The sequence below is a fragment of the Canis lupus genome, chromosome 9, assembly GCF_048164855.1.
Source record: "Canis lupus baileyi chromosome 9, mCanLup2.hap1, whole genome shotgun sequence".
In the NCBI taxonomy this organism is placed as follows: Eukaryota; Metazoa; Chordata; class Mammalia; order Carnivora; family Canidae; genus Canis; species Canis lupus.
Window position 1 is genome coordinate 45,737,614 of NC_132846.1, and position 18,031 is coordinate 45,755,644.

Below are 18,031 nucleotides of genomic sequence, written 5' to 3' on the forward strand. Positions count from 1 at the left end.
AAGATTTATTTATTTATTTATTTATTTATTTATTCATTCATGAGAAACAGAGAGAGGCAGAGACATAGGCAGAGGAAGAAACAGGCTCCCCCTCGGGCACCCTGATGTGGGAACTCGATCTCGAAACTCCAGGATCATGACCTGAGCCGAAGGCAAATGCTCAGCCGCTGAGCCACCCAGATGTCCCTGAAAATCATTTTAATAGTGACTCCGGCACAACTAAATATTCTTATTGAAAAAAAAATTGCCATCATCTTTCATAGCATAGAGAAGTAAACTCAAGATGCATCACAGATGCAACTATAAAAGTTAAAACAGTAAGACTTCTAAAAAAAATAGAACTTCTTAAAAAAATCAAGATAACATTAGCAATGACTTTTAATACAGTGTCTAAAGAGCACTAACTTTAAAATAACTGGTAAATGGATTTAATCAAAAGTAAAATTCTCTGTTCTTCCAAGGACACTGCTAAGAAAATGGTTGGGCGAAAATATTCAACTATACATAATGTAAAAACACTTCCAAAGGAAGACATAAAAATTGTTAACACATGAAAAAATGTTCAGCATCATTAGTCAGCAGAGAAATACAAGTTAAACCACAATCACATACCATTACATACTAATTAAAATGGTAAAGATTAGAAGTCTGAGGGTACCAGAAGTCTGGGGGATAGAGCAATTGGAGCTCTCATCCCTTGCTGATGACTTTACAACCACTTTGCAATACATTTTTGGCAGTTTCTTACAAAATTAAATAGAGGCTTATTCTATGTCCAATAATCCTCCTCTTACCTAGCAGAAATTAAATACATGTTCTACAAAACACCTGTATATGCATGTCCAGTACTTTATTCATAAAACAGCCAAAATACTGGAAACATCCCAAAGATTCTTTAACAGATGGCTGAAAAAAACAAGTTTTGTTAGAATCATATAATGGAATACTGCTCAGCATAAAAAGGGAACAAACTGGGATCCCTGGGTGGCGCAGCGGTTTGGCGCCTGCCTTTGGCCCGGGGCGCGATCCTGGAGACCCGGGATCGAATCCCACATCGGGCTCCCGGTGCATGGAGCCTGCTTCTCCCTCTGCCTATGTCTCTGCCTCTCTCTCTCCTGTGACTATCATAAATAAATTTAAAAAAAAATTTAAAAAAAAAAAAAGGGAACAAACTACTGCTATGAGCAACAACATGGTTGAATCTTAGGGGGAAGAAATTACTGAGTGAACAAAGCAAGACTCCAAAGAATACCATTCGATTGAATTTATATGAAATTCTAGAATAGGCAATATTGTATAGTGACAGAAATCAAATCAGTGGCTGCATAAAGCAGAAAAGAGTAGTGCTAAGGCGCACAAGGAAATTTGGGTGGTATGGTATTGTTCTATATCTTGATATATGTGTATACATGTGTCAAATCTCTTCATACTGTTACACTTATAATGAATGCATTCCTGATATTATATGTAAATTATGCATGAATAAAGTTGATTACAAATCATGAGTTCATATTAACATTTTCCTTCAAAATGGAAGATTATGAACTTTTATTTGGCTTGTTTACTTGTAACTTTTTTCTCTTACATTAACGTGACTATTTTTGCTTTACCTTATATTATATATCAAATACAATTAAAATAATTATACCAATATTACTATCACTTATAAATAAAAAAACAGCATTTGAAAGTCACTTGAAACAATTCTTTTATATGTATGGTTATGTCATCAACATGATATGCATTTAAGTTCATAATATACATTTTGATTAATTGGTATTTTGGGAATCAATGTTTGCTTATATGTCATTTACATGATCCTAAATTGAAAGCATATAACCGAGTCTTATTTGTATCCTAGACTGTCTCTTATCTTATTCTCTCTAGTCCCCTCTAAGTAATCATGTAATTAGATTTTGATTTATTTTTCCAATCTTTTTTTGCAAATATAAACTAATAAGTGTGCCTTTTTAAAAAAGATTTTATTGATTTATTCATTATTATTTATTCACAGAGAGAATGAGAGGCAGAGACACAGGGAGAGGGAGAAGCAGGCTCCATGCAGGGAGCCCAACGCAGGACTCAAACCAGGGTCTCCAGGATCACACCCTGGGCCAAAGGTGGTGCTAAACCGCTGAGCCACCCAGGCTGCCCTAAGTGTGCCTTTCTGAATCAATCCTCTTTCTTACAAAAAAGAGTAGCAGCATATATATACATACATATACATATACATATACATATATATATATATATATATATATATATAATATCATAAATCTGGCTTTTTATCCCTAAGAACAGGTCTTGGAGATCATGTGATATCACTGTAAGGAAATCTTGCTTATTTGTTTTTAGAGTTGTATGTATCCATGGTGTGGAAATACCGTATTTTATTCAATCAGTCCTCTATGGGTAGGCATTGGTGTGGCTCCTGAATCTTTTGCTATTATAATGCCATAAATAGCCTTACACCAAAGTAATTTCATAGTTTTGAAATATATCTTTGGGATAGAGTTCCAGAAGAAGAACTGCTGGGTCCAAAGCTAAATGCATGTGTTTTCACTGGCTATTAACCAATTTGACTCCATATCGGTTTCACCAGTTGCCATTACCCCCTGCACTATATGCAAATCTATGTTCTCTTTAATCTCACCAACAAAGTATGCTACATTTGGCAGATTAAAGAAGGCTGAAAATTCTTTGGCATTCCTCCCCTCGAGACGTGGAGTCTATATAACATCCCTGTGATGGTTAATTTTATGTGTCATCTTGACAGGGCTAAGAGATGCCCAGACAGCTGGTAAAATATTATTTCTGGGTGTGTCTGTGCTGGTGAGATTAGCATTTGATTCTGGAAGAGATCAGCATTTGAATCAATAAACTGAGTAAAGAAGGTCACCCTCACTAATGCAAGTGTGCATTATCCAATCACTGAGGACCTAAAGAGAACAAAAAGGCAGAAAAAGGGTGAATTTGCTCTCTCTCTCTGAGCTGAGACATCCCCATTTTCTCCTGCCCTTGGATATCACTGCTCCTTCAGATTTAGATGGACTCCTAAATCATATGCTCCACTGATTCTTAGGCCTTTATACTTAGAATAAATTATACCACCAGCTTCCCTTGCTTTCAGCTTGCAAATGGCAGATCATGAGACTTCTTAGGCTCCATAATCATGTAAGCACATAGCCTGCTGGTTCTATTTCTCTGAAGGACTCTAATACAGATTTGATACCAGGAGTGATTCTAGAGGAACAGAATTTTAAGAATGAGTTTTCTGAATTGGTTCTGGGGTTTCTGAAACTGGCTCTCTAATCTTATATAAAGACTAATAGTCCATGGCGAGCTATGTATAGAGATACATAAAATATCTGCACTAGGTACTTCTGATCAACTACTATATGAAGCAAAGAGATAAGTGATGCTGTATATGATACTTCTGAACATTTTTTGGAAACTAAGGGATAATGCCATTGGTTGGTTGCCTCTAACATTGTTGGACAAGTAGTGAAAGAAAAGGATGAACTAAGGGATCCCATTTCTCAGCTCAAGCATCCCATAAATGACCTAAGAGCTCCTATGTGTGCCCTGAAGGAGAATCTTATCTCCTTCAGCCACAGGGCTGAAACTGGTGAAAATCAAACACAGAACCTCATTTTGTTATTAGCTGTATTACAATGTAAGCTGAACTCCCAGCTTCACAAGGTGTTTACTGTTATAGCAAAGGCATTGATTGGGGAAGAATGAGATCCTGTAAGTGGGACTAGGGACATATGGGAAGACTCTGATGAAGCTGGAAACATTGAACCCCTGTACTCTGATGAGTCTTCTTTGCAGGGGAAGAGCTTTTTCTACCTCCACTGTAGGTGGTAGCAGCTTCTTCATCTACATTTGAGGGGCTAACCTGGTATTACCTGAGGAAACAGTAATGATTTCTTCTGATATAACCAGCATGCAAGACAGTGCTGATTCTCTTCAGGATCCATCCCCATCATCCCACTTTGCTTCTAGACCTATAACTGGAGTCAAATCCCAGAGGACCCCTAATGGTGAGATACAAAACATGACCCATGAGGAGGTACAATATGCTCCAAAAGAACTATTTAAGTTTTCTAATTTATACCAACAGACTCCAGGGAACATGGATGGATATTGAGGATGTGGGATAACATGAAAGAAGCACAAAGTTGGGTCAGGCCAAATTTATTGATATGGGATCACTAACCAGAGATTTTGCATTTAATGCTGCAGGGGAGTTAGAAAGGGCTCTAACAGTTTGTTGATTAATTGGCTGAAACATGGACCAAAAGAAGGCCAATTGTAAATGGCTGACCTGCTTTGTTTTAATATAGAGGAAGGAGTTCAGAGGTGTAGGGAGACTGTAATGTTACAGTGTACTCATTTAAGACCTACTCACCCACACTGAGGGTCCACAGGACTAATGCTTTGAGGAATAAATTTGTGAAGGGAGTCCAGCATCCTTGAAGAGCCCCTTGAAGAGGGCTCTTCAGGGGCTCTTCTCTGTAGGCTAGGCTTTAGAGTGGGAACCACAGACACTCAATTGGAAAACCTTAAAGATTGGGAACATATGGATCCCAGGGCAACGGGCAACAGGAGTCAAGTGGCAGCACTCAACCACCAAAGACGAGGTAGGCATGGTTACCATAATAAACAAAAGAGTCAAAGCAGCAATCACAATAATCCGACTCATGCACAGCTATGGTGCTGTCTAGTTAATCATGATATTCCTAGAAGTGAAACAGAAATTCTTATTTGATCTATATAAGCAAAAAGTTCTAAGTCAAGTCAACAGAGTCTAACTCAAGTCATAAAAGCAGTGAATGACAGTCCTTCAATCAATTCCCAAGTTGAATCAGTTTAGAAGCCAAGAACCTCTTGAATGAATGGGAGGCCAGGTACCCTTTAGGAAGGCCTTGATACAGCAATGAAAATTTATATGGCTAATCTTTCTCCTAGCCTCCCAGAGGGACCTATGGCCTTTTAACAGGGCTGTACATTGGGGAAAAGGAGATAATCATACCTTTCAGAGACTACTAAACATTAGCTCTGAACTGACACTGATTCCAAAAGACCCATAATGTCACTGTGCCCCTCCAGTCACAGTAGGAGAGCTTGTGGAAGTCCAGTGATTAATGGGTTATTGGTCCAGGTCTGTTTCACAGTAGGTTCAGTGGCTCCCTGAACCCATCCTATGGTTATTTGCCCAGGTGTAGACTGTATAATTGGAATAGACATACTTAGCAGCTGGCAAAATCTTCACATTGGTTCCCTGACCTGTGGAATATGGGCTATTACAGTGGAAAAGGCCAACTGGAAGCCATTTAAGTACCACATCCCAAGAAAGATTGCAGATTAGTGCCACCACTTGAAAGATACAGGGGTAGTGATTCCCATCACATTCCTATTCAACTCTCCTATTTGGGCTGTGCAGAAAACAGATGAATCTTAGAGAATGCCAATGGATTATTTTATTGTAAGCTTAACCAGGTGGTGACTCCAGTTGCAGCTGCTGTACCTGATGTTGTTTCACTGTTTGAGCAAATTAACACATCCCCTGGTCCTAGGTATGCAGTTTTTGATCTGGCAAATGCATTTTTCTTCCATACCTGTCCATAAGGCCCACCAGAAGCAGTGTGATTTCTGCTGGTATGGCCAGAAATACATATACAAATACCTCTTTAGGGTTATAGCAACCCTCCATCCCTAGGTCATGATTTAGTTTGCAGGGATCTTGATTGTCTTTCCCTCCCACAAGATATCATACTGGTCCATTACATTAATGACATTATGCTGATTAGACCTAGTGAGTGAGAAGTAGCAACTACTCTAGGCTTATTAGTAAGACACTTGCACATCAGGGTGGGAAATAAATCTAAAATTCACTTCTACCCCAAAATATTTAGGGGTCCTGTTACGTAGGGTGTGTTGAGATATCCCTTCTAAGGTGAAGAATAAGTTGTAGCTGGCTCTCCTACAGCCAAGAAAGAAGCACAATACCTCTTTGGATTTTGGAGGCAACATATTCCTCATTTGAGTGTTACTCTAGTCCATTTACCAAGTGACCTGAGAAGCTGCTAGTTTTAAGTGGGGCCCAGAAAAAGAAAAGGCTCTGCCATAGGTCCAGGCCACTATGCAAGCTGCTCTTCCACTTGGGCCTTATGATCCAGCAGACTCAATGGTGCTTGAAGTGTCAGTTTCAGATAAGATGCTGTTTGGAGCTTTGGGAAGGTTTCTAGAGATGAACTGCAATGCAGGCTCTTAAGATTTAGGGGCAAGACTCTGCCAACACCTTCATAAAACTACTTTCCTTTTGAGAAACAACTTTTGGTCTATTACTGGGCCTCAGTAGAAGCTGAATGCTTGCTCATGGGCTACCAAGTTACCATGTGACCTGAGATAACACCATGAACTGGGTATTCACCAACCCAAAAGTGGGCTTGCACACCAACATTCCACCAAATAGAAGGTATATATTCAAAATCAGGCCTGAGCAGGCCCTGAAGTCACTTACATGAAGAAGTGGCCCAAATGTCCAAAGTCCCCATTCTTGCTCCACTGTCTTCTCTCTGCCAGCCTACACATATAGCTTCATGGGGAATTCCTTGTGATCAGCTGACAGGGGAAGAGAAGACTCAGGCCTGCTTTACAGATGGTTCTGTATGATATATACAAGCACACCTGGATGTGGTCAGCTGCAGCACTGCAGCCCCTCTCAAGGACATCCCTGAAGGAAGTGGTGAAGGGAAATCCTACCAGTGGGTAGAACTTGGGGCAGTGCATTTCTCCTTGGAAGGAGAAATGGCCAGATGTGGAATTACGTAACAGTTCATGGGCTGTGACTGCATAATCAGGAACATAGAAGGGACTTGATTTGAAAATTAGTAACAAAGAAATTTGGAAAGGGGGTATATAGATAGACCTCTCTGAATGGCCAAAAAACATGAACAGGGATGCGTGGGTGGCTCAGTGGTTGAGCATCTGCCTTTGGCTCAGGTGTGATCCCAGGGTCCTGGGATCAAGTCCTGCATCCGGCTCCCCGCAGAGAGCTCTTCTCCCTCTGCCTCTCTCTCTATCTCTCTCTGTGTCTCTTATGAATAAATAAATAAGATCTCAAAAAAAAAAAAAAACCAAACAAACCACAAACATATTTTTGTCCCATGTAGTCACCAAAGGGTTACCCCAGAAGAGGATTTTAATACACAGATAGACTATGTACAATGGAGTATTACTTGGCCAACAGAAGGAATGAAATCTTGCCATTTGCAATGATGTGGATGGAACTAGAAGGTATTATGCTAAGCAAAATCAGTCATAGAAAATAAAATATCATATGGTTTCACTCATATGTGGAATTTAAGAAACAAAACAGATGAACATAGGGGAAGACAAGGAAAAATAAAATAAGATGAAAACAGAGAGGGAGGCAAACCATAAGAGACTCTTAACTATAGGAAACAAACTGAGGGTTGCTGGAGGAGAGGCAGGAGGGGGATGGGATAAATGTGGGATGGGCATTAAGGAGGGCACATGATGTAATGAACAATGCATGTTATATGCAACTGATGAATCACTAAATTCTACCTCTGAAACTAATAATACAGTATATGCTAAATAAATTGAATTTAAATTTTTAAAAAATAAGCAGAACGACCCATTCTGTGGGTACCAACCTCTTTCCTTAATCACCCACCATGACCCAATGGGTCATGAACAAAGTAGCTATGGTTACAGGGTGGCAATTACACTTGAAGCAGCAACACAGATTTTCACTCACCAAGGATGACCAGACTACAGCCACCATTAACTGACCAATCTGCAGGGGCAGAGACCAACATTGAGTCACCAGTATGTCACCATTCTCTGGGGTTATCAGCCAGCTACCTGCATGTCAGAAGATGATTCATTATATTGGATTGCTTCCATTATGGAAGGGGCAACGTTTTATTCTTACTGTATTAGACACTCTGGATACAGATTTTCCTTCCTTGTACACAATAACTTCTGCCAAAACTACTACTATCCATGGACTTACAGAATGCCTTATTCACCATCATTGTAGTCTACACAGCATTGCTTCTGATCAAGGAACTCACTTCACAGCAAAAGAAGTGTGGCACTGGGCCCATGGTCATGGGATTCATTGGTCTTACCACGTTCCCCACCACCTTGAAGCAGCTGTCTTACTGGAACGGTGGAAAAGCCTTTTCAAGACTAATGACAGTGCCAGCTAGGTGGCAATATCTTGCAAGGCTAGGGCAAGGCTCTCCAGAAAGCTGTATATGCCCTGAATTAGTGTCCAATATATGATGCTGTTTCTTCCATAGATAAGATTCATGGATGGGTCCAGGAATCAAGAGTTGGAAATAGGAGTGGCACCACTTACTATTAAACCTAATGACTCACTAGCAAAACTTTTGCTTCCCACCCTTATGACTCCATGCTTTGCTGCCTTAGAGGTCTTAGTCCTGGAGGGAAGAATACTTCTGCCAGGAGACAAACAATGATTCCACCGACTGGAAGCTAAGATTGCCACCTGACCACTTTGGGCTCCTCATGTCTCTGAATCAACAGGCAGTGAAGGGAGTTATGGTGATGGCTGGGGTGATTGACCTTGATAACGAAAGGGAAATTGGACTACTACTTCACAGCAAGGAAGGCAGAGTAAAAAGGTAAAGAAGAGAATCTGGAATATAGCTCCCTTAGTGTGTCTCTCTGTACTACTATGCCCTGCTTCTAAGGTCAGTGGAAAACTCTTAACAACCCAATCCAGGCAGGACTACTAATGGCCCAGACTCTTTAAGAGGGAATGTTTGGGTCACACCATCAGATAAAGAGCTATGATCAGATGAAGTGCTTGCCAAAGGCAAAGGGAATAGAGTGGAGAGTAAAAGATGGTTACAAATACCAGCTGCAACCAGGTGGCCAGTTATAGAAACAAGGGCTGTAAGTATCATGACTATTTCCTCTTTATTTTGTCATGAATACATTTGTATTCATATATCCTATTGTCTTCTTTCCATTTTCCTCTTTCTTTCCTTATTCCCTTATCATGTAGCATGGGATAATTGAATTTATATCATAGCATTTGGATATTGTTAATTTCACATCATAGTATTTAAGTTATGGGATATCAAGAAGAGTAAAAATCACTGAAGGGCTTTACGTTTTCTTCTGGGGAAGGGGTAAATATGTAAATGCCATATCTTACTGGTTCTGTTTCTCTGGGGAACCCTAATACAGACACCATTCCAGGGTGGGTTGTATGCACTGAACCAAAGATCTTTTCTTGGGTCTGGGAACCAAGGACTAGAAGCAGAGTGGCACTACATACCACTATTCTCTATGACCCATTAGGGTGGTCTGTGCTTCCTGTCCCCTTCAACTCTCCAGGGTTAGAGGTTCTGGTCCCCAAAAGAGTCACATTTTCACCAGGGAACAAAGAGTCCCAATGGAATTATAAGCTAAAGCTGCTACCTGGGCATTTTGGGCTCCTGTGTCCCTTCATCAATAGCAAGAAGCAGTGTCAATGGTCTTGGCAGGTGTAACCGTGCCTAATCACTGAGAAGAGGTAGGGCTGCCGTTATATCATGAGATACAAAGAATATGTGTAGAACCCAGGTGATCTCCCTCAATGCTTCTTGGTATTCTCCAGTCCCATTGTGACTGTAAATAGATAGATTCAGCAATCCCAGTCTGAGAATGGTGACTAGACACTCAGGGGCCTTGGAAACAAGGACCTGAGTAATGACATACGGTTATCATCCAAAGCCAGCAGAATGCAATGTAAAAGAGAGGAAAACTAGAAAGGATAGTGGAGAAAAGAAATAATAAGTATCAATTTCAGCCCCAATACCAAACACAGCAGTAGGAACTGTGTTTCATCTCATTAACCTCCCTCTTGTAAGGTTCCTCATAGGCAGAGATGCCTATTAGAATCCTGGATGAGCTGTTCCCAAAACATAAATGGAAAAGTGGATCAGGGCAGTACAAAGCCTAGACCGTGGAATATCCAAATAGGCCACTTTGGATTCTCCTTCAAGGAAAGTTTGCTGAGCACAGCTGCAGGGATTACAATCAACAGAGAGCCTCCAGATGTCAGCTCCTTGGAATAGCCTCAGTTGCAAAGAAGTGTGGCCAACCTCTTGCCATTCCCATGGACTCCAGATACAGTGAATGAGCAAGGGAAGGTGTGAAGATCAGGCCATTTTGGCCCATTTCAGGCAATATTTATTCCAGAGGAACTGGCTGCTGGTGGCCAAGGCTGCAATGTAGTACCATTTCTCATCACACAGCCGACTTCCTCACCTTTTCACAGTGGTTCCTCCCTATCAAAATCCTGTACTCTAAACTCTCAGCGTCTGCTTCTAGAGAACTCAGACTATCACAATGAAATAACTACTGAAAGCACTTGATAGCCCTAGGGCAAGAGGAACACAGGAAAGAAAGTGAGTTTATCAGAGTGCTGGTGATTCAAGGAGACCCTCTGCAGAGCAGGGAACAAGACTTACAAGGAGCACAAGTGACCAGCTGCTGGGCAGAACTCAAATGAGGAACTGGTAACCTCAGAGCTACAAGTCAGATCTCTTGAGGGTGCCGGTACTTCTCAGCAAGAATGAAGGTGGTTCTAAAGAGCCAACAAAACTGGAGTCCAAAACAAACACAGCTGCCAGAGTGAATGGCCCCAGCCAAAATGACAGAGAGTAATTTTTAGCACACAGGAAAGTAAACTGCCTTCTCCCCTCTACTTCTACTGCCCCCTTTAGGCACAGTTACCCTGAAGAGAATAGGCAAAACAGAAACGGGATCTGCAGCAGCAGATTTTGTACTTTACATCCTAAAGTACAAAAATGGGAGGAGGTTTAGAACTGCTAGACATCAGCTTAAAAATGTCTCTCTGGTGTGCCTTTGCCCAGAAAATAGACAACATCCGGGGGGGGGGGGAGTAAAGTTTTAATATTGCTTATTAACACTGAAGAGTAAGAAATCCTTTGGTGTGATATTAATGCTTATGATCCTGGTATGAGGGGTCCTTGAATTTTTCTTTAAACAGTCAGACATGCCCTAATGTTTTTCTACTATTACAAGAAGAACTAAGGATTTGTTTACCGAGGCAAGAGATTTAGTTTTCCTCTTCTTCTCTTTTTTTTTTCCATACAAACTACGAGAAGGCAAAATAAAACGAAAGCAGTAAAAGGAATAAGCCACAATAATGACAGGTAACCCAACAATGCCTTTGCTTCGAGCATTGCCACGTATTCCTTAGGAGGTGGCCCGCTGTCCACGCTGCCTCCAAGGCCTGCGTCCTTGCAGTAGGGAGGTGCCCATCCATGCTTGCAGTGGCAATGCTGTTTATTATTACAGACTCCATGCATGTGGCAGGTCTCATTAGAATGACACTTTCGTGGCGGATAGGTCATATTGACACACTTCTTATGGAGGCAGATCTTTTCTGGACCACATATTGTGCCATCTTTCACTTGACCAACATCAGGTATGGACATCCCTAAATGAAAATCAGTGCCCCAGCAAGTGGTATCATTGATGTGAAGCTGATGCACTGTAGAATGTTGGATCAGATTAGGAATCATTTCTACATTTTCACACTGCACTCTCCCACACAGAATATCAGGGCCCTCACATTTCACGTATACTAGGTTGGTGATACCACAGTGACCAAATCGATTTCCTTGGGTGTTGATTTCTTTGTAGCAACTCTGAGATGCACTCCTTGCATCTTTGCCAAAAATCTCCCTGCACTGTTTATCATGGTTATTACATCTCCCTTCATAGCAGTAGGCATTGTCACCACAGGGAATCCCGTCCTGCACATATACATCTTCTGGGCATTGATGAAATGTCCCATTGCACCATTCTGGAAGGTCACATTCACTGATCTGATGTCTGCACAAAGTCCCTGATGGCATTAACTTGCAGTCTTTGCAACAAATTCCAAACTGACAAGCAGCTCCAGGCTTCAGAGTGCAGTTCAACAGACAACAGGGATCATTTACACACTGGTCTGTGGTCCCACAATCACACTCCTCTCCTTCTTCAATCACTAGGTTCCCACAGTACTGTACCTTAAAGACATTCCCTGGATATGGAGGTGAGTGAATACATAATCCCTTAGTGAGAATATTGTTCCAATACTCGGCATAACTGCAATTGCTGAACCGAGCTGTCACACTCTGGGAGTCATACATTATGCACCACGGAAGCCCACACTTACATTCTTTAGTATCATGAGTCATACCCATATTATGACCAAGTTCATGGGTCACAGTAAGTGCAAAAAGATACAGACGGTCTTCTTCAAAGACATCAACTCCACTATTAAAAAGACGATGGCATATTCCTCCAACGTAGGCAACTCCAAGCTTTATACCAAAATTTTTTTTAATGAAAAGATGGGCAGTATCATGGGGCAGTCGGTCATCAAGATTGGAAAACTTCCAAGCAGAAAAATCCCCCAAAATCTGTTCTATAGTATCAGTGGAAATCAGGTTTCTTTCACTCCAGATTTCAATCCCATTCAAAACTATTTCAACCTCCAAAGGGCTATATAAGATACCAATTATATTGACAGTATCAAATACTTCACGCTGTACTAATGACACATTACTTTTACAGTAAAGGTATCGAAAATGGTCCACAACTACGACCAGCTCAACAAACCGCAAGTGGGTCCACCAGCCCAAGTAAGAATTTTGCATCAGAGTAGAATTATATGATGCCCTCAACTGCAAATGGCGTGCTATTTCCTCTTCTGTTAACCCACATCTCATAGGTGGGAACTGTGTATCACCACTGTCTATCTTATACACCAGGTGTTCAAATGTGGCAGAAAAACTAATTGGCTCAATTTCATAAGCAAGGTCATTAATCTGTAGCATTCCTCGAAAACCTCCGGAACAGGTACTGAGGGCAACCAGGGACTCAGAGATTCCTTCCACATAACCATGATAGTAGCAGTCATCAGGAACAAAAGGCTGATCCTGGAGGAGGGCGTGCTGGTCCGTGTAGGTGAACACTGGGAAGTGTTTGGAAAGCAAGAACTTCTTGACCCTCATGTGGACAATGTGTCTCTGGCCCCCAAACTTCAGGCTGTAGGAGAGCCAGCCTGGAGATTTTGCACTTCTGCCCCTGCCAGTCACCTTCAAGGGGATCACCAATTCTGGGGAGAAGTGCTGGGAGGGCATTGCCTGAGAGTGGCCAGAAATGAACAGAGACATTCCTACCCAGAGTAGCAGAAGAGTGACCGTGATGTGCACCAGGGCCTCACCCAGTGCCATTATGGAGCTGTCATCATGGAGCCATCTGTCCAGGGCAGAAGAGAGGGCAGGGTGTGGGGTGCTGCTGGTCTGGCTCCTCCCTGTGAGCTGCTTAGGGTGCAGGGCTGACATTTATGGATCTATGTCCTGGAAGAGATGGACCATAAAAGTTGTAGTGCTGCAAGTGAAGATACAAAAAAAGAGCTAGGATGGGGTTGGTGGGGTAGAGAGAGTGGGACAGAAAAGAAAGTAAGGCAAAGGTGATTCTTCAATTGGAATGAGGCTAGAATTAATAAAATGCCTGAGACTGTTGTATACATGTACATGTACATGTACATATACATATATATGTGGACAAAGGGTTAGAGGAGCACAGGTCCCCAGAGAAGGAGATGAAGGAGGTTGGTTATGGATGGGTAATGGTTATATACTGTTTTCTAAACATGTAAACTGACATAAAATTTTCCATATTAAAAAAGACTGGTATCTGACCTCCACATTGCTTCTCCTCTCAAAAATTGACCAGTACCCTACCATCTTCAAAAAGCATGTAGACAACCCATCCAAAAAGCACTGTTTTCTAGTCTCTTTATTCTTTATTGTACCTCCCCTGTCCTGTGTGGGACATCTTATTGAGCTCCCATTCTGCCTAAGGTTCGCACTCAAAGTAAGCCTCACTTAAGGGACATATTAATTTTGGTATGCCTCTTTCAAACAAGCCAAATTTTTATTTTATAATTCATTCTTATCTGTAGAAAAACTCTGGACATCCATAAAAGGCAGCCATAGGAAGGAGAAACAGGGAATGGGCTGCTATTTGAGGGCAAGGCAAATAGCCCAATTGCCCCAAATCACAGTGTGCAGGCAGCAACCTTCTCTCTACCCAGCCCAGTTGCATCATCATGTTTTCAATCAAAAGAGACTCATTTTAGATGTGTAAATATAGATTCTAGTCTATATTTTTCATGTCTGGCAAATTAGCTGAGTTCTCCAGAGAAGGGTGGATTGAGGAGCTCATACCTAAAGTCAGTTCATTAAAATGTTCAAAAGCCCACAGTTCAAATGGACTTACGCCATTTATGTTGAAAACACAAGTTTTAGTTCAATTAAAAGTTAATTTTGCTTACTCACTGACTTTAAGTTAAAAGTACCAATAATTTAGGGGTGCCTGGGTGGCTCAGTCGGTGAAGTGTCTGACTTCAGCTCAGGTCATGATCCCTGCATCAGGTTCTCTGCTCAGCAGGGAGTCTGCTTCTCCCTCTGCCTCTCCCCCTGGCTTGTGCTCTCTCTCCCACTTACTCTCTCTCAAATAAATATATAAAATCTTTTTTAAAGTATCAATTTGTTTAATATTTGAAAGCAAAAGTTAAAACAAATTTGGAGACGCATTTGAACACATACTGGTTCAGAACACAACACAAATAGGATCAGTAGTATAGAGTATGAGAAATATCTTCAGCATTATAATGTTGAGAACACTTGTATACACCTGGATACTTTTTTTAGAACTAATAGATAGCTACTGGAAGCCAATAATATTAGATTAATCTTCTTAGGGGAAGTAGCTCTGCTTGAGGTGAAATCCTAATTACTGGATTTCCTTTCCATTTCTTTCTTCATGATATCCTTGGTATATGCTACAGATCTGGGACTATTAAAACGAGAATGTGTGGTTTGGAAGAGGACTATTAAAGCATTACAGAGAGGAAAATAACCTATATTAAGTTTTCTCAGAAATATGACGTGGTAATAACAGAAAAGTTCATAGCTGAGAATTTTTGAGACATACTAGTCTGTAACCATTGCATGGCTCCAAAAAGAAGCCCTGAAGGAACACTGCATGACCATGAACTATGTGAACTGCTGTCTCTCCAAAGCCTTTCCTTTCTGCCATTACCAGCACTTCAAGCAGTGTGAGATTTTCCTCTGTATGAATCCTTAGTTCTTCTATTTCCAGCAACTGTTTCAAATTTCTCAAATCTGTATCTTGCCAAGTCTCCTCTCATGCTCAATCACAACCTCATTTCACTGTTTCTCAAACTTAGGTCACAAACCACACAGGGTCATAAAATCAATTTAGTGAGCCACAACTAATTGAAACAATACTAAAATGTTACTACATATCAGAGAGCTTCACACAGATCACTGTCATCTGCTATTACCCATTACCATAGAAGTTCTAGTAGCATTCTACTGACATTTCTTATGCTGATTATCAGCTATTTCCTGAACTCCAAAACTAAAATTTATACTTTGTCTATGAAGCTAGAAATGGGAATCTGCACATTATATTTCCATTGTTATTTGGCTTCCTGAAATTTTATCAAAAAGGACACAGGAGAGAGAATAAAATGCAAAAAATAAAATAAAATAAAAAAGAGGATAAGGGACTTGTGATTATCTATTTGCCTGCTGTTACTTTCTATGAATCCCCAACTCTGGTGTCTTGCTCTGGTGGTGAGAGTTGGTTACCACATTCCCAGAACCAGCTCCATCAGCCCTTAACAAAAGTATGAGTACTTGATGAACAGTGTGCCGTACTCAGAAGTCTGAGTACCAGATGTTCAGAGCCATTTTCCAGTACCCTGGGCAACCCATACCAGCTAGCCAGTGTCCTTTATTCAGGTATTCTGGGCACACCACAAAGAACCTCAATATAAGCCCCATGTGTGTAGCATGTGTGTCTCTGAAATGTGAGTCACAATTCTGGAGGACCTTCTTCCAAATTCCTAAGGAACCAGTACCAGTTCAGCATGACCTTGTAAGTACAGCTATTAGCTCTACAGAAACCCTTTTCTGATTTCCTGTAACCCACATGACCTAAGCAATGCCCTGTCTTCTACAGTCCAGATCTATATGAGGCCCATTATCAAAGTATCTAGCTATGATAACCCCAACCTCTTCCCTTTCCCCCCCAATCTTAGGGGTAGAGCTTTTTCTTGCAACTCATACCTCTAAGTACCTTGGTGTACTCTTTTCATCTTTTTGGTCCTCTAAAAACCTTTTCAATAATTTCTTTATATTAATTACTCTTGGTGGGTTTTTCTTTCCTGGACTGGATCTTGACAGATACAGGACTTCGTACCAAGAGTACTGCCAAGAGAGACAGACAAAATAGGACTCAGATTGTACGGGCATGTCCATGGCTTTACACACTGTTGAACTCCTGTCCAATAGGGAATGGACATACAGTGGCATCACAATGAATTAAATTACCACTCAATGTTTATTATGATGAAGTGCACTACTGAAGCAAATGTGTGGAGGACTAAGTGTGATAATGACCATTAAGTACCTCAAGGACTGGTCTACTGGAGACAGTAAAGCTCAAGACTAAGCTCTCAGCTCAGAGGGCTGATAATGTTAGACCTAAAAGAATTTCTCATTTATTTTAGCCACAGAGCCAGTTTTACAAAAATATCAGACTTTAATTGTGGAGTTACAGAATCACAATGTAAGCTGAAAACATAGATTTGCCAATACTCTAGTGGGAAAGTTAGTAGGACATTGACGGAGAAGGGAAAAAACCTTGACACTTGCAAAAAAGAATTTCAGGTAGATCTGAGTATTTGATTATCTCCATCCTCCCAAGTATTCCTGAGTCTCCTTTACCAGGGGGAGAAGCCAGACTTCTCCCGTCTGAAAAGCCTAGCCAGCTAGAGCTTGATACCCTGTAATTCTCTCTTCTGGGGAAGTTACCCTGCAAGGAGATACTTAGTCTCCTCAAGACATATTCCTACCTCCTCTATTGGCTCTAGATACAAATCAGAATCTAATTCAATCTGCTCCAGAGGAACAAATTCAGCATCTGAACTAAGAGGAAGGAACCTCTACTCCAAAATAATGGTATCTTACTAACTTATGTTAGTAAAAAAAAAAAGGGGGGGGGAGGAAACAAACGATATCAATAGCAGAAAAGATAGTTACAGAGATAAAGATATATTTAGTATGATAAAATTCAACCAGGATTTGTATTTATTTAGTAAATTGCTTCAAAACCTAAAGAAAACATTGAGAAATCAAAAATAAATTTAAAAACCCAAAATCTACTTGCAGATACTAACATACTTCTCTCAGTGACTGAGAAAAATCAGACAATAAAATTAATAGGAAAAAGAAGACTTAATCAAATTAACCTGACATATAAAATAGTACAGTCAATTGCAGAATACCTATTAAGTTCAACTGCACATGAGATATTTAGCAAAATGGATAATATCCATGATCATAAAGGAAGTCTCAACAAATGGTAAAAATAAAAATTGCATAATATATGTTCCTTAACTACAGAATTTTTAAAAATTGTATAGGAAAAAGAACCCTGACATGGTGCTGATCTCATGACCCCGACATGATGACCTGAGCCAAAATCAGGAGTCAGATGCTCAGCTAACTGAGGCACCTAGATGCCCCCATAATAGTTTCTAGCATAAAAAAATAATGAAAATTTAAACATGGGAATAAATTCATCAGTAAATTTGAAAATTTAAGCAACATGGGAAAATTCCATAGAAAACCAAACAAAACTTTAAAAAGTAAGAAAAACGAAATAGTTCAACATTACTGAATTGCTGAATCTATACGAACATTGAATCTATATAAAAAAATATAAGTTAAAAGCAATATACCTTTTCACAAAATCTCTGGCACAGTGGGTTTTCAAAGTGTTTCTGAGGTAATACAAATGACTGGATAGTAATAAATCAGAGATATATCCTAATCAAGCCTTACTAATTCAGGTT

General features: G+C 40.5%; 2 protein-coding genes across 2 annotated transcripts in view; both read right to left on the reverse strand.

The window, feature by feature from the left end:
• Positions 1-13,421, reverse strand: part of ADAM20 (ADAM metallopeptidase domain 20) — a 25,760-nt gene extending 12,339 nt beyond the window's left edge. The window contains exon 1 of the mRNA XM_072837748.1: positions 11,245-13,421. Coding sequence (XP_072693849.1) covers positions 11,245-13,421 — 2,177 coding nt within the window. The remainder of the gene's footprint in view (positions 1-11,244) is intronic.
• The window catches only part of LOC140640186 (disintegrin and metalloproteinase domain-containing protein 21-like), a 31,122-nt gene extending 14,738 nt beyond the window's left edge, over positions 1-16,384 (reverse strand). The window contains exon 1 of the mRNA XM_072839117.1: positions 16,242-16,384. The gene's annotated coding sequence lies outside the window, so the exon portion shown is untranslated. The remainder of the gene's footprint in view (positions 1-16,241) is intronic.
• Positions 16,385-18,031: the final 1,647 nt, after the last annotated feature.